The sequence below is a fragment of the Colias croceus genome, chromosome 6 (assembly GCF_905220415.1).
Source record: "Colias croceus chromosome 6, ilColCroc2.1".
In the NCBI taxonomy this organism is placed as follows: domain Eukaryota; kingdom Metazoa; phylum Arthropoda; class Insecta; order Lepidoptera; family Pieridae; genus Colias; species Colias croceus.
In genome coordinates, this window is record NC_059542.1 from 5,549,173 (window position 1) to 5,571,906 (window position 22,734).

Genomic DNA, 22,734 nt, shown 5'->3' on the forward strand with positions numbered 1-22,734 from the left:
CTTGGAGAGGTCACAAAATATCCCCAGAGCATTTTTTGAGTTTTCCTACATCTTGTAAAGTTCTCTTTGTGGTGTACAGTTTTATTGAACTCTACTAACATGTAATCTAGGATATGTGTCTGGAAAGCTTATAACTATATGAGCAATTGTAACAAATACATTAATTCAATACCAAATTCTAATTATTCATCAAATATATCTTAGGATTTCACTTAAACGTGCCTACACAATATGTCTCCGAAAGATGGCTGTTATGATTAGACAAATGCCAACATAAATTCATGTTTGTGGCTATTCGTAGTAATTTGTTCAGGGAAATATTTTGTAGGTATTTGTTTTACATATTCACAGCACGCTTATGTAATGTTACGTATATGCTACTGACCGGATTTTAAATGTATTTCCCCTAATGTTCATGAGTAATTGAAATTTCAATGTTCATGTGAATAGGAATATGATTTACGTCTTATTATATTACTCGTGTAAATACCTTACCTTTAAAACAACGAAAGAAATTGATGACTGATAATGCAACATTGTTACACGGTTTCTACAGGAATATTCAATGTGTTCATTGTTTTTAAAACCATTTATTTAAGTATTAAGTAATCTGATCTGTTGCGAAAATAATGTTAAGTACTTAATGTAATATATTATGTTGTCTCATATTTCAGCACCTATATCAAATACGAGTTAATTCAATAAAATATATACATAAAAAATATATATATATATATAGTAAGGCATGCCAGACTTCGTAGAACTTGCATTATACTTACCTACAATTTAATATTAATTATCTCTTGATGTCTAGTTGTATGAACTGGGTAAGAACCTTTGTTTCTTCATCGATAATACTATTCATTGTTTATTGTAATTCAGTTACTAATATATTTGTTTATACTATTAATTACATTATTTATTTTGACAATGGAATTGCTAAAGAAAACTCGATAATTTCTATATACCTACCACTTCGGCTAATTAATCGAATTTTAATCAGAGTAAAGTTCTTGGTGAGTCTTTACTACCCGAAAATTGAGTAAACACTTGAGTGAACAGTACGACGTTATTCCTGTCGACAAGAAAGAAAGAAAGAAAGCTAACTCAAACTCATAACTTTTTAATTCATGTAAACTTTAAAACAGCTTTTGAATATACATACATACAATAAATCAAATATAGGAACTTTAACACACCAATTGTAACAATAAAACTAATCTAACATCACTTTAAAATAAAATTCGTAGCGAAACAAAAAGCATCCATGAAAGCTTGCGGGAAAGACGTGAAATAAATAAATACATAGTAGGTAGGGCTTGAATTTCCAATCAGTTGACGTAGTAGTGTAATCAATATACAAGTTAGTGAACGGAAAACTTTTACATTGGAACCGAACAATTTATGCCGAAATTGGTTGCAGTTCAACTCTTTAAATTTCTTTAAACTCTTGTATTTTTTTTCTAAATTTACTTTCTGTAATCTAAGTTAAGCAAATAAATAATATGTATTAGTTATTTATTTAATAATTTATTTATTATAGTTTTTTTTTCATAATCTGGGATAGATTATGAAAAAAAAATACTATAACGGTATTACAAAAAAATGTAATTATAGCTGTGGTTTTTACAGATAAAAATATTATTATAATATGTCCCTTAGATTTAACAAATATAATCACATAGACGCGACGGTCGATATCAATACTTTTTAAAGATTATTAGGTAGTATTTTGCCAAAGCTTCATATTTAAATATCAATTGTTTTGTTGGGGTTAGTGCACTTTTGACAAAAAGTGGACTGGTTCTTGTCCCAGGTTTTGGTAGGCGTGTCTGTATCTTTATTAGTGTTTCGACTTTTTTACTTGTTGTTAGTTGAATCATAGAGTAATTTAAGCGACATTGAACTTGTAAATGTTGGCTATACCTACTTAGTACTTAGATATATTATGATTTATGAGTAATATACCGTATAATTTCCCATTGTCTTAAGCGAAATATAAACTTACATAAATTATAAAGTAACACGTGAACTGTTGTAATTTTTATTGTAAGATTTTAAAATATAGACAATGTCTATGAGTATAGGTACCTACGAATAATATTTACAAAAACGCAATATTATAAACTTAAGTATTTATAGTATTATTGTAAGGTCATATTATAATGTTTAGCTTAACGGTTAATAAGGTGTTATATCATATAGGTAATAGTTGCATGATTCCTCTACAGCTATTTCAACATCTCAAAGACAGGTTATAATAGTTTACTATCGTATTGTATGAGTATACTCATTTAATAAAATTTATGCACAGAAAATCTGTGACAAACTTAATTGAACAATATTATAATATTTTTTAGGACCTTGTATATTCTTAAAACACTTGTCAACAATTGAAATACACCCAAATATAAATGGAAATGGTAGTTAAATATGGTTGTAAATTATATTTTATGAACAGACGTATCATCTGATTTTATGTATATTTGACAATAAAATACTTTTACAAGCTGTTATGATTGTATAAAGTAGAGTTTTTAGCTGATTTTGGTCGTATTCAAATTGTTTTCTTTATTTGTATGTAGACATGCATGTAAAAAAATAGACCACAATAATGACAAGTCGATAAAAGCACAAAGCCAGAGTCTAGCGATTGTGTCTAACTGTGTTATCCTTTAGAAACATAACACCTATTGTATCACTAGCTTTCTATTAGTCGCATTTTCAAACGCCCTCAATAAAAAGGAAGAAAGTTCTCAATTCGACTGATTTATTAGACTTGTAACCTGAGAGCTTTCAACTGTGTGCATCGATTTTAATTCGTTTTTTGGTCTGATAATTTTTTTATCTAGTTATGACCATTTCAGGGTCGTTTAGTGTTTTGATTAAAATTAATCATAAAATATATGAAAAATAATGAGAAATAATACCAAAAAACGAATATCATCAGAGTAGTACCTAGTCGTTTATTACACATGATAGGTAATATCATATTGCGCGTTCAAACAAACAATCTCTCCAGCGATATATATAACATAATATTAATAATAAAAAGCAACAATAAAAAACAAATTATACCAGAATAGTCATTTATTATTTATAAATTATCCCGTCTGAGCAAAATTTCAATGGAAATAATATGATAAGCTTATAATATTAGCACGTGCTTCTCAATTTAGCGTTATTTCTGTATTTTTTTTTTTAATTTGAATGACATCTAATAAAATCTTCATATAAATTATCTCTGAGCTTATAATAATATGGGTTTATTTAGTGTTTACTTTAAGGCAATTTAGGTTTATTTTAATAGCTTTATTGTCGATAATTATTACAATTAAAAGTTTGTGTTTGGGTTTCCAGCGTTTAATTTAAGGTTGTAAATGTAAAAAGGTCGATTAAATTTTGTTTCAGTATAAAAAGAGCGGGTACATATTTAAGATAATAATATACCTAACTAGCAGCTGTGCCGCGCGGATTCACCCACTGATTAACCCGCGTGCACAATGAAGTATTTCTATAGCTCATGTGTTACTATTATGTATAATCTATATCCCTGTAAAGTTTCATCCAAATCCGTCTAGTAGTTTTTACGTTGAAAGAGGTATTAGCACAGATAACATTATAATACTATAACCTCTACATACTTGTATCCATGATGATAGCGATCGATTTAGCATATCGATCATAAGACAAAGAGACAAAAAATGCGAAGGCGTAGCTATATTCAATCATCAATGGTTAATGGTTATATTATCATGATTAGGTACCATTGTTGAAATAATAAACGTTTTTATTTAATATTCTACAGGTTTTCTTTTGGGCAGAAACTTAATGTATAACATGTTATATCTACGTTCTTAGCATTCCAATAAAGAAAAAGGAAGACACTTTCAAAAAATCATGTTTTTATTTTTAATGTTGGCTGTTTATTATTTTGTTGATATTCAAAAATATATTGTGTAAAAATCACGTTCAGTAAGAGGCATATTTTTTTTAATTCTTCATTTCAGTTTTAGCACACCTTCGATCTTAATCTTGCGCCGCGCCTGTGAAACACCGTCGTAATAAATAATAATGTCATTATAAAAATGCTTACCAAAATAACTGTGAAACGGGTTCGCCAAAATAGTAAAGGCGCGTGACAATAGTTTAGCGATGTAATAGAATTAACGTATAACGTTTTTCTCTATCTACCGGCAACAGAGTAAACACAAACAAGGTTCAAAATATGGAGAGGAAAGTACGTACGCGTTATATTTACTATCTACCTACGATTTTCTAAAAAACTCAAGTTACGGGAAGTATTTTACTGTTTTCTTCAGAATGGTTCATCATATTTATCCCATATTATAATATTTTTAAGTTTTAACCGACTTCAAAAAGAAAGGAGGAAGTTATCAATTCGGTCGGTATATATTTTTCATCATTACTTTTGTGAGTATGTATATGATTAACAAACATTTGGTTATAGGTAAAGGTAAATGTGTCAGTTTTTATATACAACTAGTGGTCCGCCCCGGCTTCGCCCGTGGTACCTACATGTTTAAACTATCCTATCTCTCAAGTTGGATCGAACTGCACATGGTGTGCGAATTTTATTATAATCGGTTCAGTGGCGGCGTAGCATAGGTTGGCACCCGGGGCGACTTTCTATTGAGCACCCTCAAAATAAAACGATAAATATTAAACGTGTTTACGTGACTTTATTTTGCTTAAATACTCAATGACCATTATCAAAATTTACTTTTCTGTCCTTTTCAATGGACAATATGGATAGATAGACCAGGGCCAATCCCTTCCAAAATGATAAAAACCTAATAAAATCACAGTAGGATGAAACCCGTTAGAAAAGGAGGGGAATATGATAAAAATTAAAGGAAAAATAAATTAGTCAATCCGAGTTCGGGAAGTGGGAGGGGGGGGGGGGAGCTTTTAAGGCTAAAAAATCGTTTCTCTTGATTTCCGACAAAACTACATGTCCTATGGAAAAAAGTTCAATGGCAAACTTGTAGGTAATAAAAAGTTCTAGAACTTTTGTATTTGCAATTTTTTCACATAACCTCAAAATTTAGGTGAAAAAAACCAAGTTTTTGGTTTTTTATTTATATCTTTTTCAAAAAAAAAAAATTTTTCTACGAAATTTGGTGAAAACTTACCTTATTATGTCCCAAATACACAGACTGTAATTTATTTGATTGAAAATATTTATTTTTTCGCCTTATTTCAACTTTATACCAAAAAAAACAACCTAATTTTCAATCAAAAATTCTGACGTCAAAATATCAGCTTTTTTCAAAAATTTTGGGGGCTTTTTGTTCTTTGAAATATCTACTTTCTGATGGTGTAAAATATAATATACATTACCATAGGAAATTTACTCAGAAAATGCATACAAACATCCTCCCACTTCCCGAACTCGGATTGTCAGTAATTTATTTTTCCTTAAATTTTTATCACATTCCCCTCCTTTTCTAATGGGTTTCATCCTACTGTGATTTTTTTTTGTTTCAAAAATTATCGGCCCTGGTCTAAGACTAGCAAGTCGTGTTTGGCTCATTGTATATCTTAAGTAAGATTTTATTAACTTTAATTTTGAGAAACTTCTTTCACAAGAAGCCACCGAAACACAAATAGTTAAAAAAAATCTTATACATAGAGCTAGACTTGGAACAGACTCAGAATAGTCCCATTTTACAATAAATTTCAAAAGCTCCAGGGTAGTCCATTGGATCGCTTCTTGAAGAGAAATGCTGGCGGCTTCCAAGTGGCGCCTCAGTCGTAAAATCTCCAAAATAATGTTCTCTGCAGAAAATTCATCATAGACTTTTGTAAGATTTGGAACTATATCACGAAGGTCTTCTTCTGTTGACGTAAGTAGAGTTTCAGACTGAACAACACCAAATGTTATGAGAATGTCATCCATTGCTTTGTAGCGATGCTCTAGTTCTTCGTAAAATCTATCAAGACATTCTAACAAAACTCTATGCAACTCGTCTGGCAATGTTCGTCCAACGTCTTGGGACATTTCTCCTGGAATTCGTCATCGGAATCTCCTCCTCCCTCTTCTTTCAACGGAAATATCCAAATCCTCACATTTTTCAGTTGCGTAGGAAATAGCTCTTTCCACTATTTGGATACGTTGAGTTTGAAGAAAAATCCAGCGATAGGCCAGATGTTTGGATATACTTTTGTTTCTGATTAACTTCTTCTAGGATTTCACACCAAAAGGAAAGGTAGTATTTAGTACTTATTGACTTTTCTTTGTCACCGTGTTGTCACCCCTGGGTGCTTGGCACCCGGGGCGGACCGCCCCCACCGCCCCCCCTTTACGCCGCCACTGAATCGGTTGAGTGGTTTAGGAGTCCATTGAGGACAAACATTGTGACACGAGATTTATATATATTAAGATTTCGAAATGAATAGATAGGAAAAGCCTCTAATATAAGAGAGGAATTTTTATGTTTATGAAGAAGGACCATGAATGCTAATACACTGTTACGGATTTTAGTATTCTAGGCAGATATTGTAAATTATCTTGATCTTTTTTACGGTACATTTATGAGTAAATGGAGGTGAGTGTTTATGATGGGATAAACGAAATTTGATGAATAATTTGCAGATTATTGTCTTATATTGGCCAAGGTAGTAATAGAAAGAACTTCAAGTGTGCATAGTTTTTTTTTATTTTCACAATTTTTGTCACATATCACAATTGGATTAAATAACAAAAAATACAGTTATTTACTCAGCTCACTAATCTTTGATTCGGGTTTTATGTATGTGATATAACTGTATGTTTTTACTTGTAAGAATGATTGATACCAATTTAAAATTAAAACAGTGTTGTTCTATAAGTTTTTAAAATTAATCTTCTTTCCAAATATCTGAAATTATCGCCAAATTTAAATTAGATGCTATCACCGCCGCGACCAACGGGATAAGAGATTTAAAATGCAAATTATCCGCAATCCTTTAAAAGATAATCATAAATAAGACAAAATTAGTTTCTCTTGTAATCGAACCGTTAATATTGAAACCAGCCAGATCCCGTTTTGTGTGTGGAATATTCTACGTCACCTTTGCCACCTACTTGGTCCAATGTTAGCTAAATCTCATAATTTTATTCGCTTGTCCGATTATATCTTAGGGACGACCATAAAGAGGACAATACCCTTAAACAGTCATCCACGAGTTGGAGTTTTGGCAAGTTGTAGTAAATAATGACCCGGGCTTGGTCATATGTGGTTAACTAATTGCTCTCGGAGAAATATTGTTAAGTGGTCGTACGTAAAAGCCAAATAATCACAATTATGCGGTGTATAATATACAATTTATTGGAAAATCTGAATGTGTTATATTCACTTTAACGCTTTACAAATATGATGCAAGGGTAATAACAGGCAAGAATTATGATCTGACGCAAGCAACATTAATCATGAAAATGTAAATATTTACTATCAGTATGTTTTTCTATTTACACATTTTGAATTCACATACCGTATTTATTGGGAAAATAAAAAAACGGATTAAAAAATATATTTATTATAATTTACATATAAAAAAAAACTCTTTAAAATTCATACACTTCCAAATCGGGTTCGGAGTCATCATCGGTTCCGTCTTCTAAGTGTATAATTTTTTCTACATTTTCATTAAACGTTACTACAGATTTCCGTCTGGCACGCTGCTTTTCACCAAATTCATCATCATCCTCTGATTCATCTAGATTGTCTTTTAACTTATCAATAGATTGGATGACAATAGGACCATCAGGATTCGTCGTTGATATATTAACGATTGTGTCGTTTGGAAGTTCATAAGAAACAGTTTTGGGAGTCTGCTTCTCTTCGGGCACTGGTTCCACAATCACTTCATTGACTCCTTTTTCAGGAGCATCAAGTAGCTCTTCAAGGCTTTTCCCTCTTCTTTTCATATCTTCTATATTGTTCTGAGATATTGTAACTAAATCAGGTGTCCCAACTTGAATATTGTCTGGCGGCATTGTTATAAAGTCAGGTTTATCAACTTTAATGTTCTCTGGCGGTATTGTAATAAAATCAGGTTTGTCAACTGCAATAGACTCATTTCGAGATGCTAAACTGTTTTGATCGCTAAAATGGTCATAATGTGGCTTCCTTCTCCTAAAATTCAAATGAAACGCAAAATTTTAGTAAAAAAACAAATAATAATAAGGTTACTATCAGCTTATTCTCAATACAATTAAGTATTGTGCGAAAATATACAAATTTTACGTAAAATACTAATAAGAATATGTATATAATTACCATCTGAGATAACCCAATACAGCAATAGCTATAAGGATGATGAATAGTGCGACGGCTAGAGCTATGGTGGCCGCCAACAAGCCTGTTTCACGGGCTGGAATAGGACATATCTGGAGACCTTCTAGATAATCTTTCAGCGATAGAACTTGCGCTAGGCCAAAAGTCACCACATTATTGTTATTGAGATCTCTGTAAATATAAGTTGTTTATTTTAATAATAGTGATCTCATCAATGTTAATCAAAATTTATTTTACTAAATAACTATGTATTATAAAATTATATATAAGATTTAGCTAATCATTATTTTTTGCTATGACTTCCTGTGACACAGGAAATGTTAATGCATAATAAGAGTCACAAAGCACATCCAAAGAAGCTATAATATTAGGATTTTTTTCTTGCCTTATTAATTGCGTGACATCAATAGGTTGACTGTTTCTCAGCCCATAAATATAAAGTCTGAGTAGTGCCCCTGTTGTATCAATTTCACGTTTTTTTCTAGATTTTTCTTTCATCCCTTGCAACATACGTCCATAACGACGAAGACTGTCCTCCTCATTGCTTTCAGGCACAACAGTTGATTTGAGGGCTTTGATTTCATATCCTACAGCAGTAGTCAGATTGTCCAATACTTTACTCTCATCATTAACAAAAGCATTCCGAACAGATACAACTGCTATGTGATTTGTATCTAATAATTTCACCTGTAAAGATAAACATTTAAAAACTGTTAACGAAATAATTTACACAACGAACAAAAGCTTATGTGCAGTCTACAAATATATGCCAAAGGCGTTGTTCAACGGCAGTAAACAAATATTATTACTATATTATGTAAACGGTTAAGGTCAACTGCTTAAACCTCAGTAAACAATATACTTTAGTTATTTTTAAATAAAGTTTTCAACTTCTTTACATTTTGAGGTCGAGTACCGTTGCTTTTATGAGCGAACTTTTTAAAAATACTCCTGTTATCCAAATCTTCTTTCCATTGAAAATATTTATGGTTAAAAGTGATACAAAATATCAGAGCAATTATTATTTTTTAAAGTTATGTAAATTAATCTCTTTAGTGGATTTATTGAACTACCGACGCGGACGTATGGAATTATGTTTTAAGTCTCGTTTGACCACTTTTGGTATTAGTCACGGATTACTGTTTAATATTTTCTTGTAGCATGTTGATGATTTAATTTTATTCTGTGGTAGAAAGCAGAAGCTTGTAAATTTACACGTGGAAATTTTGCGAATGTAGTTGAACCGTTGCTAATTTGAATGCCGACAAAATATGTGGAAAAAGCATAGTCATATCTATTACAATAACAGATGATATCTTATGTACGTGCCGCTAGTTTTTGGTGCTTTTTGATACGTCTAACAGTAAATTTATATCTTTATGGAATAAACAAACAGGATATAACAAAAGCGTCACCACAGAACACTCCCAGTCAAAACCAGTGGGACTGGTTTACTGCAGTCGCTATTTTTTATTAATTCGTCATTCTTTTTTTTATTTGAGATTTACTTAAACACATAGAAATACAGACGATTTTATAAACATAGCGGCATTCGTTATAAATAAAAACTTGTAAGCTAAGAAAATGTTATTAGGTATAATTATTTGGGACAGAACCTTTGATGTCATAAAAGTTAATCCAGAGCAGAATTACCCGAGTTGGATATTACCTTTGCCTAGAGGAGCTAATTAAATTCATTTTATAATACATAAATTACCAATTAGTTAAACAAAACGAAGAGGGTAACAAAATCAACGATTGAAATATGTATTTTCCAAATTATGGGCGAGCCAACAGAATTAAATGTAGAATAAGAATTTTATATTACGACCCATCATTTTAAGTACTATAACCAGGCTTGTTTTGCTTATCAGTCAATTAAAATAACAAATAAAGGTATGAGAAAAATATTACCTACAATAAAATGGGCTGGGCAATAGTCGGTGACTTTATCAGCGTCTCATGATACTGGTTCTAAGTATTAACATGGTGACAAAGCGACAAGTTTTATTAGAGTAGGCAAGTATTCTATTTATATTTCTATTTCTATTCCAAAACTTTATAAAAACGAATTATCAAAATCGGTCTACCCGTTCGAGAACGCGTAGTGCCGTGACTAAGGGAAATAGGGATTTATCTTTATATATAGAGTCGATTATACCATAACTCCTGTAACAACAGTATAAAGCTTACCAAAAGTTCAATCGTGCCGGTGAGTCCGCTACCATTCCTATCGGTGGCTTTAACAATGATGCGAGTGTTGTCTTCAAGGTTCACAGGGTTCCGTACATGTACTGAGCCGGTGCCTGGTGACACAACTATATTGCTATCTGAACTCCAGTATAATAACTCGGCATTTTCACCTATATCTGCGTCGGTTGCCTGTTAAATAAAATACATGTGAAAAAAGTGCATTTTATAACGGTAACTATCAGCTTGATGGTAATTGATGTAACTTTACTCTTCTATGTTGGCTTAATTTAACCGGGTTATTTGTAATATGTAACAGATATTTCATTGAAAAGAAGATCCGTGTTTTTGTTTTGTTTGATTTTACGCAGGTTATGTTAAGTACCTATACATTAATTTGTATTATATTATATATACTATTTAATAGTTGTTATTATGTATATTGTATAATTATAAATTCGATATGCGCGATAAGAATAGATAATGCATAATCATTCAAGCATTTAGCATTCAAGATATAACATATTGGTAATTACATCATAAATTATGGTTTTTATGAATTTTTATTGTTCTATATTTATAACCCAATTAAACAATGTCTTGTTAACAAATGCGGCAATTATTGAAATTCCATTTTCTTCGCAGACAGGCGACACGAATACAGCTGAAAGTGTCGGGTCCTGTCGCTTACATAACTATTCGGTTTTTAATTTTATATTATAAATCTCTACCAAACACTTGTTTATTTTAACTGAAGAATGGATACTTTAGTTGTAGGCCTTTTTATTGAAGTAAATGTTATTAATATTTTTGGTTAGTTTTAGTACCGCATTCGGATAAAATGCAGTATTGTATCCAAAGTAAACTATACAACATTAATTATAATCACTTTACTAAAAACTACGTTTATAATAGTGAATAGCAGCAAAGTTAAGAAAACTACTGAATGCCATTATTTACATTTTGATTTATTTAGACATTATTTTAGATGCAGGTATCTAATTAATTTTTTCCAGGTAATATAGCTTTGTTAACATGTTATATGTCAATAAATGAGTATTTTTATTATTTTTGTTCTAGGCACTAACATAATGAATAATTAGGTAATGTTTGATCTGTATTATTAAAAACAGATGCTTTTTCAGTCGGCAAACACTGAATTTTTTGAGCCAAGTCTTTATAATTCATAATCCTTTTATACTATTTCACGTCGTTGACCTCACATAAGTCTAGCTTTAGGTGTCTGCCTTATTATTTAAACTAGACAATCGTTTGAAAGCCTTTATCAAAATTGCGAAATAGCAGCGATAAACAATAGATTTCAGAAAACGCATTCACCTATTGACCGTCTCACCTCCATTGACTAAATAAGGAGTTTAGCTTTTAATAAACTTTCATAATCCAACCCCAATCTATAGTTTGCGTTGTATAAGACTCGGTTGTGCATTAAATTGCAATTATTTAAAAGTTTACATTTCTTTGAGACAATATAGAGTTTGTCACGTGATTTCATCTATAACTGCTAATATTACGAATGCGAAAGTTTGTATGTTTGTTTGTTACTCCTTCACGCAAAAACCGCTGAAACGATTTTCATGAAATTTGGCGAACACATAGAAGGTAACTTGGTTTAAATCATAGGATAGTTTTAATCCTGAAAATCTTACGGGAACGGGAACTATGCGGGTTTTCCTCATAGTACGCGAAATGCTGCAGGCGAAAGGCTAATTTCACATAAATTTAATTTACTATTTGTGTTTAGTTTAATTATGTGGTTTGAGGTTACTCATTATCTATGAATAGAAATAGATGGTTTTTTTTATGAATTTATCATTTTACCTTGTTTTGTTAGCTACCAAACCATCTTAGTCTTTAAAATTTTACAAATTAAAAATATTTTAACATACATTTATATCGCATCTCTTTTCATTTAACGGAAAAGCAAAACAAAGGAAAACTCAATTAACAAACGTGTATCTTATTACATATTCATTTAATTATTCCCTATTTTGTAATTTTACAGGATTAGAAAGAGGCTCATTGGATTATACCAGGGAATTTTTTATATAACAAACGTATTATTATTTCTTATAAAATAATATTTGGTGGCCATATAATTTTAGATAATATGTTACAGTAGTGATGTAATATAGCCTAAAAAGGTGTACCAATATTTGTATTGTACGCAAATATGTTAAAACCTTATGCAGTAAGCGACAATAAAATATTTTTAGAGTGTAATTGACAATTGGTGTTGACCTAATCAATAAAAAACTATAAGGATATAGGATAAATATGTGAGCACGAATGTTTTTTCTGCAATGCAATGGCATGAGTCATCGTTTGTTTTTAAAAAACACGTTGTTAATGATGAGTTCGTTGCATTAATTAATGTATGTTGATTTTATAAAAATTATATAAAAATATCATTCATAACCAAGATTTCATATTGATTTATTTTCAACTAGCTTTCCACCCGCAGCTTCGCCCGCGCAGTCAAGGAAAAACCCGCATAGTTCCCGTTCCCGTGGGATTTCCGGGTTAAAACCTATTTCGATCCTATTTTCCGGGGTAAAAAGTAGCCTATATCCTTTCTCGGGTATCAAAATATCTCTATACAAAATTTCATGCCAATTGATTCAGTAGTTATGATTGAGTAACGGACAGACAGACAAAGTTATACTTTCGCATTTATAATATTAAGTATGGATTTCTTGTTATACTAGCTGCGCACCGCGGTGTCACCCGCGTGGCAAAGTTCACAATATATTGCTTTCTTTTTATATTGTCTATGTACTACTTTTATCCTAGTAGGACAACCTACGCGTATGTTAGGCTATTTTCCGATAATTTTATTAGATGCATATAGTGGTCACTTTTTATGTAGGTATAACTCAAAAAGTTACAGTCATGGTTTACATGGGCTAGTTCATCGTGGCGCGTGCAAATCCGCCTTGTAGTAATATAATACATATAAAATGTTATTCAGCTACGTTCCCGAGTGCTGAAAAGCAATCCTTTTGTAACGAAGTAAGATTATTTTTTATATTCATTGTTTTACTCCAACAATTAATGCATAAAAAAGGTAAATTATACTGTAAAAGATTAAATAGAACAGCATTATTCAGATGAAGTAACATTGAATATTGTAACGGTTAGATGTTTTTATTTGTTTCTTCTTATTTTGGTCGCGTGAGATTCTGAGCTGAATCACAATTTTGCCGGCTACGGACGTTCTTTGAATAATAAAATATGCTAAATTTAAAGTAACATTGTCTTCGGTTTTAATCATGGATTACTTTCCTGATAATTACAACTTTCTTCTGACGGAGATTGTAAAATATTATATTGAAAGTTTTGTTTGAATTTTTTTCTGAATGTTTTTTGTAAACTCTATGCTAGTTTATCTTACGACAATATTGATAGTACTGAAAAATACATTTTTTTCTGTAATTATTATCTATAACAAATAAATAATGTATAAAAATTAATATTCTCTACTTACTTTTAATTCAGCGAGTGCTCTGGGAAGAATGAATTCATCTATACTTCCTCGAGGATATCCAACCGTTATCGGTTCGTTTTCCTTTCCTACAAATATTGGCGCATTATCATTAATATCCAGGACTATAAGGTTCACCAAAGATCGTCTCGGGTTATACTGTATACTGTCGGTTAATATCCAATTATTTGGACCGTAGTCGTAAGATTTCGGGTCATTTTCGACATCTGTGTTTAACGACCGTTTCCTCCTCAGTTCATTGTCGCAGTATAAATTTAATTCGACTTGAACTTGCGATACGTGCATGAAGGCAATAGATTCGTGTTCCCTGTCTATGGCACGGGTGTGTAGACCGTTTTGGTCGACGTATATCCAGGTTTGGTCGATTGGCCATTTGTTTACGAGTTGATACTGGCAGTCGGGATAAGCTTCGAGCGGTACCAAGTTCAAATGAGGTTCTTCTTCATAACGTTCAATGATCAGCAGTGGAGGCAAAGTTATTGTATCGTTACACAAAACTGAACTTGAGGCGTCTACTGTTAGCTGAATCTGTAAAATATGTTTTTTTCTATATTTTTTTATTGTAATAAATAAAATAGACAAGATTTGAAATATTTACCAACTATTTCATTGTTCGATTCAATTAAATTGGAAACTTTAGATGAAAATGTAGAGAAGTTTGATAATATAACCACGAAAGGCGATCAAATTATGTAGATTTAGATTGAAATGAAATTCTTCTTTGTATTCTAAAGTTTGCAGGGATAAAACTAATATAAGATAAATTATGGTCAAACTTTAACAATAATTTTATTTTAATTTAAAGATTAGTTCTGAAGAGCGTTAATAGCCCTGTAATATCCAAAATTATATCCTTTATTAGCGGCTAGTATCATAATTTCCCATGTACTCAAAGGATAAATTATGTCCCGTTATTTGAGACAACAATAATCACATTGACTCGTGTGTTTGTGAACAATTTTAGGTTGTTTAAACTTAAAAATTATCTGTACAAATACTGTTCAATAATGTTAGCAAACTTTTTCACTCGAACCTTTTGTGAAAACTTAAACAGCATTTACTTTAATAGCTTCCTCTGTATACATTGGATCGTTATACGTTATCATATTTTCTTATGGGGCGGCCATAAATTTCGGGAGGTTCTTATAAGAATTGCTCGACTCCCTTTTCCTCTTGGTTTTATGACTTGAGATTTGCCTCGATTTTTCAACACGTGTTATTATTGTAAGCAAGAGTGGTGCATTTTGCAAATTGTGTTTTTATTTTAAGGATTACGATATTTGTTTTACAATTTTTACAGATTGGAACTTATGCATTCGTCGTTTGTTTAGGAACAGTATTAGATATAAAAACAAATACGTTTATAATGATATTATACGGATTTGGTAAATTATTTTATCTCTTAAAAGCTTAGATTAGCTTAGAGAAGAAACAGTGGTGAACCGTTTGAAACGGTCCGTTTCCTAAATAAGAAAATAGAAATCAGATTTCACATATTATATTATGTATTATGTATAATACTTAGTATTAAGTGATCAAGCGACCGAAACTTTCTTTATTCCACTGGGAATCAAACCCACGACATCTAAGTTTAACCCTTAGGTATATAAACTTCTGTAGCCAGGAGGCAATCAAGTGGTTTATACATGTATAGCTTATATAATTAAATTATTTTTTTACCGTTGCACTAGCAGAGACCCGGGTTGTGACTGTAGTTGCAACAGCGAGGAAGCTGTAGGTACCGACATCTATTGGTGCTGAAGAATGGATCTCACCATTACCATTGATAGAGAGACGTTCCTGTAATTGTGCTGAAATAAAAGAAATCAATTTTAACACTTTTAGGTGATAATAAGCCATTATGCTAGTCTGCTTCACTGTTAGTTACAATTTTTTTTTTAATTACGTTATCCATATATTTACACTAATATTCCTCTAAAAATTAAAAATATTGCACGTGTTGCATTGTTTCATTTTCATTCGTAAATATTAATTCATAATTAGATTTCCAAGGCAAAAATAATGTTCTATCTATTAATATTATATCATTATGTCATAGAATCAACTCTATAATATTATGTTCTATAACATAAATCATTTAATGAATCAGAAATATAGCAATATATTAAAGCAAATGGTACGTTAACGTCGTTTATCCAAATTAACAGACGCCGTATAAAACTTAATAAATTATTGAACATAATATTTCTGCTTCTTTATTCCGTTCTCAATTTTTATGCTCGATCATTATATTTAAATGAAGTAATTAAGCCTAAATAGATAAACGAGATTATTCATATTTTCATTCCATTTATAATTTTTTCCCAGATCAAATGTTCATTAATTATATTCTACATTTCGTTTCTGCCCAATTATTTTTGTAGACGGAGTAATTAAAACAGCAAGTACTAAGTAATGATTGAGTTATTGAGAATTCATTTAGGGATTCGATTAAAATACGTCAATAGAAATTAAATAAATAACTCGATGTGTACGTTATAAGCAATGAATAGAAAATTATATGACAGGTCTATTAATAACAATAGAAAGGGGTTTAGGTAAAGTTAGCGTCGTGATAAACATTCGCGGTCGTGATGAATATCCAAGTTTCATCACTGGCCGCGAAAGCCCGACGCCACTAGTCTATGGGCTAGTGGCGTCGGGCTTTCTGCAAAAGTACCCAAACCCCTATGATAGGTACCGCATAATATTCAATGTGTTGTGCTCTATGCAAACCCATTTAAAAGTGAAATTACCTCATCTGAATACATTCGATTTGCGAAAAAACTCCTGTACCAACCTACTTATTTGAAAGATTAATGTTTAAGCCAAGGTAGGTAACTGAAAACTGGTAAAGTTGTGCTCACATGCTAGGTACCTAATGATAAACAATGTTTAAACCAAACCTTTTTTAGTAAGTTCATAACTCATGTACTACATGATTTCACGTTTAAAGCAGCGTTCAATGTTTTTATTTATATAATTGACGTAGAACATATAAAATACGATTTTAATGGCAAATAAAGTAAATGGATAACCGTGTGTTAAAATTAAAACATTCAATACTACCAAGTAAAGCCTACAAACGACCTTTTGATGTAATAACCTTTTATGAATCGTTACTTGACGATAAAATGATTTTGTTAAAATAAGTACGTGACTAGAGAGCATCAAATGAATTTATTCCAAAGTCTGGCATTTAATCCTTTCATATCATATCCGATGTCATTGAGTCTATCTAGATATTTAATAAATCTTTCGATCTATTGTTATTGACATGCAGTAATGCATTTGATCTATACGTGCTTATTTTAAATCTAATAATCGAGAATAATCTTTTTGACTTATGAATATTATATAGTTAGACATTATCTATACAGGAATTTGCAACCTTATTATCTTGAAAGCTCATATTCGTAACGTAATGTTTTAAAAATTATGATCTTGCGAAAACCGTAAAGTGACGGGTAGCATTTATATCACAGGTTTAAAAGCGTTCGCAGATCAAAGTTGTCATTCGCGTAGGTTTCAAGATTAATGATACTGCAGTTTCATACGGGTTGGATATCATTTTTATATTTAAGTACATAATATGTCATATACAAATATTAAGTCGTTACATCATTTATCAAATCTATTATTTCAATTGGCGACAAATTTGAAGAGATTTGATATTCGTAGTGGTTAAAAGTTTTAACTTTTAGATATGCATTTTGTATAGTATTTCGGTATTGTTGGATAAACTTGTTCTAAATGTGTAAGTAGTATAATTTCAAGATACGATCTTTGTACTTACTTGGTAAATAAAAGACGTTGTGTTAGAGAACTCTTATACGACAGTTATGGACTCCTTGAAAATATTAAATTTATACCAATATTGAATTGTGAAGCTTTCAACCTTTCATATATGTCCCGTTTTCAATATAAGGGCATATGAGACATCTGTTTAAACAATTGAAGTAGGTGTAGGACGAAGGTATGTCGAAACGATTTTCAGTTTGTTTTGTGTCTATTAAAATAGAAGAAATTAAGGATAAATTAAAATAATTTCCACGTTGAATTAACAGTATACTAGAGTTATCTGATGTATCTTTTTTAGGGTTCCGAACCTCAATCCTTATAGGATCACTTTTTTAGATACACTTGACTTTGCAATTACCATTCGAAGAAGGTTTGAAGTGAAGGTTACTAAAAAATAACCCTTTTAATTATTTTTTTAATGGACCTGTGACTCGTATATTGTTAAGTCCTTGAATGTTTTATTATCAATCGATCAATTCAACCGTGATGTTTGATAAACGATAATATACATCGAATGCAAATGGAAATGTAATATGTCATCCAAATGATGCATTTACCGGGTGCATGTGTAGAAATTGCATCGGAACATCAGTGGAATGAATTTGCAGCTGAGCGTTCAATTTGCCTTTGAATATGTTAACCATAAGATTAAGATGAATTGCATTGCTAAATAACGTTTTTAGTTTCCGAGAATAGAATCTAATTTCACTTGCATCAACATCCAAAATGATCAATGCAAAATTTTAGACACGTAACCAAGTACTATTATACATTCTGTGACGTAACGTTTACCACAAAATCATTTTATTTGAAAAGTTCTGTCATTAGCGAATAATTAGCGATATTATAAGAAGATATAAAGTAATAAAATGTTTTCTAATGAACTCATGAGAGCTATAATATAAGCACAGAACAGTAAGAACATAATAGAAGTGCGATGTGGGCGTGGCCCACGTGTCACTAGTAAGGTAAGATCACCTAACTCGCTCTCAGTTGTGCGCAGAAAAATATTCGAGTCGGTTGTCAACTGTCAAACCTTATTTCCATATTTATTCATTATTTAGAGCGTGTTGTTCGGTATTAGAGTGGAAAAATGATAGCAGACGAAATAATATCAGCAATCGAGGCATTTCATACCATCGGTAAGTCTTATTTTAATTTATTTTAAATATATTTTATGTTACAACTTCGCTTGTCGTAATTTGTCAAAAATTTATAAAAATATTAAGTCAAAATGAACCCTAATCCATAAGAAATAAGTACTAATATAGATTGAACAGCAAACAAGACTTTCTGGAATATTATTGAAATAAACAAACGAATGTCGGATTAGTGATGCATGTGGCGCATATCGACAGTATCGATACTTTAGAAAAGACAAACATTTCAAATATTAAATTTTATTCTATTTTTCCTTAGCTTTCATTTGTCCTATTTATTTATAGATTTTCGAAAGAGCCTAATTTAAGGAGAAATGGATAATAAATGCAACGTGACGAGTTAACTGGATGCCGAACAGCAATAAGCAGTCTAACAAAGGCCACCGATACATCAAACCTACGGCAGTTCCAAGATTTAAAATAATGCATATTTTCTGTTTGTTTTGTAAATATAGATTTATACTATTCTATTCCGTTTTTTATTTAAATATAATAATATGAAAAGACGTACTTAGTAGTAATAAACATACTCCAAAATGTGACACATTATCCTATACTCATATAATAGAAAGAAAAAAAAAATGCACAAAAATATATTTATTTGTGAATTATCGATAACAAGGCTGACATCCCTTAGAGCATAGCATCAGGTTAATGTCAAGTTAATGTCATTAATTTAGAGTGACACAAATTTCAACCTTATCTTTATGTGTAGAGGTTCAAAGTTATATGTATTGAAAACCAACGCCATCTGTTGTGGAATAGCTGAATGTTTTCGAATTTGGAATTTCTGAGCAAAGAGAAACAAAACAGCTAATATAACCTAGGGATGTTATACTAAAATAAACCGTAACTTGGTTCGTTAGGGTACATATTGAAATGCTGAATTTATAACCTAAGTCAGTTTTTACTCAAATTAAGCTGTCCAATCAAAGGCATAGTTTACTTGTAGTGTACTGTATAACTATCGGTTTAAATGTGTGGGTTTGGCGACACTGGTTTTCATACTAATGATGACATTATAGCACTTCTATTATGTTCTTACTGTTCTGTGAATATAAGAGTGTCAACCTTCTCTTTGCGAGTTTGGCTCAAATTGCAGTCGGATGCTGAATTCCCATTATAAATATGAAATCAAAATGTAAACATATAGGCAATAATCTCATATATCAAATGTGAAAATTATTTATATGCGGTTTAATAAATGTTTATCAGTTGTCGAGATAAGGAATGTCGATGACATCACGAAATTTTTCAACGAATAAAAAGTTGCGGTGTGAAGATGGATGAAGGTAACAATGTAACATTTTGGAGGCGTAAAAGTACACAAATTGATTTAAATGATAAGAGCATTAAGTTCAGTGAATCAGTAACAGATACGGACGTATCAAAACAAAAGAGATTTAAATTTAAAGGAAAAGGTGTCTATCTGGTAATTTGGTAAATTGTTATAGTATCTATCTTTGATCATGGAAGCTTATTGAAAAAATATTTACTTGTTTTAAATTATTTTAATTATACAAAGACCACCATGGGGACTACCTACTAAAAGCTCATTCAATATTTGGAAATATATGATAGGTCTGTGGAATTTATGTTGGAACATACACTTAAATTAAAACTGGCCTAGATTTGGCTGGCGATCTTGGTGACCTTGTGATTAATTATACGCAAGAACTATTCATTTAAAAACACGATAGATCTGTTTAAGTTTCCTTTAAAATCTCAAGAACCGTAAAGCTTACTTAATATCTGTATTTGCAAAGTCTTGCAAAAAAAATGCTTTTTAAGTACGTAGGTACTTTAATTATTATTTTATGAATAGAATGTAGCAATAAATGAATGAAACGCACATCCATTAATTGCTACAGGATTGGAAATTTCCTTATCCCTTGGGCGTTGAATTGAGCTAACTGCCAAAGGAATGTAACAAGCGGCGTCTGTATGTACACAGTATAGGACATGCAAACATAAATATAGATTGTTTTGTCATGTAGCTGGTTAATTAGAGGAACTTTGAAATAAGACTTAAATGTTGCCTTTTTATATTATTTATTATTATGCAATAGTAGTTATACATAATTTAAATTTAATTATAAATTAATCATAATCATGTTTATTTAATTTGACAACAGCGATGAATAATTTCACTGATAACACACGATTTTGAGAATGTTTCCTCATATTGTTAAAAAAAATATAAATAAATAAATACCATCATACGCGTTAATCTCATAACCGTATACATACTATGACTCATATTAAAAATAAAACATAAATATGCACATTTAAGATATAATGACCTATATTATATCCGGGACATGTTTAGCTTTAACCTCAAATAATAATGTAATTAAATGTATCGCTGAGATTTGATAGAATATGTGTTACTATATGTATGTATGTTACTATTTCCATTTAAATAGACTTAGCCGATCTTAAACTGACTTAAAATATCAGACTATAAAATAATAAACATATTTAAAAATACCTAAAAACGTGCAAGAAAATAATTATTGTATTCACAAAACCCCGACAGTGTACAAACTTTGAATTAAATATGTTCGTTAAAAGTAGGTGGGTTACTTAACAAACACAAATATGAAGCTAATAAAATCATGTTAGGATTTTTTGCCTTGCCTGAAAATAACAATAAGCCCCTGGAAGCGTAGCATTCATGAAACAACCAACCAATAAACAATATTATTTAGATGAAATATGTACGGTCTATTATATTATATTATATTAACGTTATAGTTATCAATTAATTCACAGTAAAGTATAGATATTACTCCGATTGATTATTCGTAAAAATCTAACCAACCAAGAGATATTATCAAATTTAATATGCATGTCATGATAATTATCATCATAATATGATATTCGGTCGTATTCGTCTGATAAACATTCCTATGCTTTTCCAAGATGATATTAATTTTATATAACACATGTTATTCTTATCTACTCTCTATTATGTAGTAAATAATTTGAATTAAAAAACATTTAGTTATTTAAACATTTAGTTTTTCCTTATAATACACATCAAATACCAAGCAAATACTACTGAACCGATTACAATGAAATTTGGTGTGTAGATCTGAATAACCAGAATTAGACATAAGCTTTTTATCCCGGAAATCCCACAGGAACTATGCGGGTTTTGCTTTGAAAACACAGGTGCAACCGCGGGCAAAAGTTTAGTAAATATTTACCATTGTCTATCTCCAGTGAGTAGCTGACGGTTTCTCCATTGTCAGCATTGGCAACCACTTGACCTATGAATCCTGTATGGGCCTCATTTGTCCGAATAATATACGAGGGTGAGGTAAAGCTCACCGATGGAGGAGCAGGGGAATCTGTATAAAAAATTACATTTGAAACGCAAAGTACTGACGTGATTATTATTTTTTAATGTTGAAAAATTTAAGAGATAAACGAAGATTCTTTATGTAAAGCAATGAAGTGAATTAACAACACTTTTTTTCTCAAATTATTATTGAATACTAACGTTTTAAAATGATTCATTGAAATGTGAATTATTTAATACCTAGCCAAAAGTGTACCGAAAGTATTGTCAGTTAATTTTATAAGTATTAAGAAATTTATGGATGGTGAAAGTAATCGTAAATTACACTTAAAAGGCATCCTCTTACGTCTCTGTAATTTTAGTTTGTATGACAGGATACTTAGTTATTCAAGCCCATATACGTTTTTTAAACAACTTAGTAAGTAAGGTCATCATTGTAATTATTTTGAT

At 30.9% G+C, this 22,734-nt stretch overlaps 1 protein-coding gene across 1 annotated transcript in view; it reads right to left on the reverse strand.

The window, feature by feature from the left end:
• Nucleotides 1–7,526: 7,526 nt before the first annotated feature.
• Nucleotides 7,527–22,734, reverse strand: part of LOC123692650 — a 30,054-nt gene continuing 14,846 nt past the window's right edge. The window contains exons 11-17 of the mRNA XM_045637420.1: nucleotides 22,190–22,333; nucleotides 15,697–15,827; nucleotides 13,999–14,544; nucleotides 10,497–10,685; nucleotides 8,689–8,990; nucleotides 8,286–8,474; nucleotides 7,527–8,141 (exon numbers count right to left, since the gene is read on the reverse strand). Of these exons, the coding sequence (XP_045493376.1) occupies nucleotides 7,571–8,141; nucleotides 8,286–8,474; nucleotides 8,689–8,990; nucleotides 10,497–10,685; nucleotides 13,999–14,544; nucleotides 15,697–15,827; nucleotides 22,190–22,333 (2,072 nt within the window). The 3' untranslated portion in view covers nucleotides 7,527–7,570. The remainder of the gene's footprint in view (nucleotides 8,142–8,285; nucleotides 8,475–8,688; nucleotides 8,991–10,496; nucleotides 10,686–13,998; nucleotides 14,545–15,696; nucleotides 15,828–22,189; nucleotides 22,334–22,734) is intronic.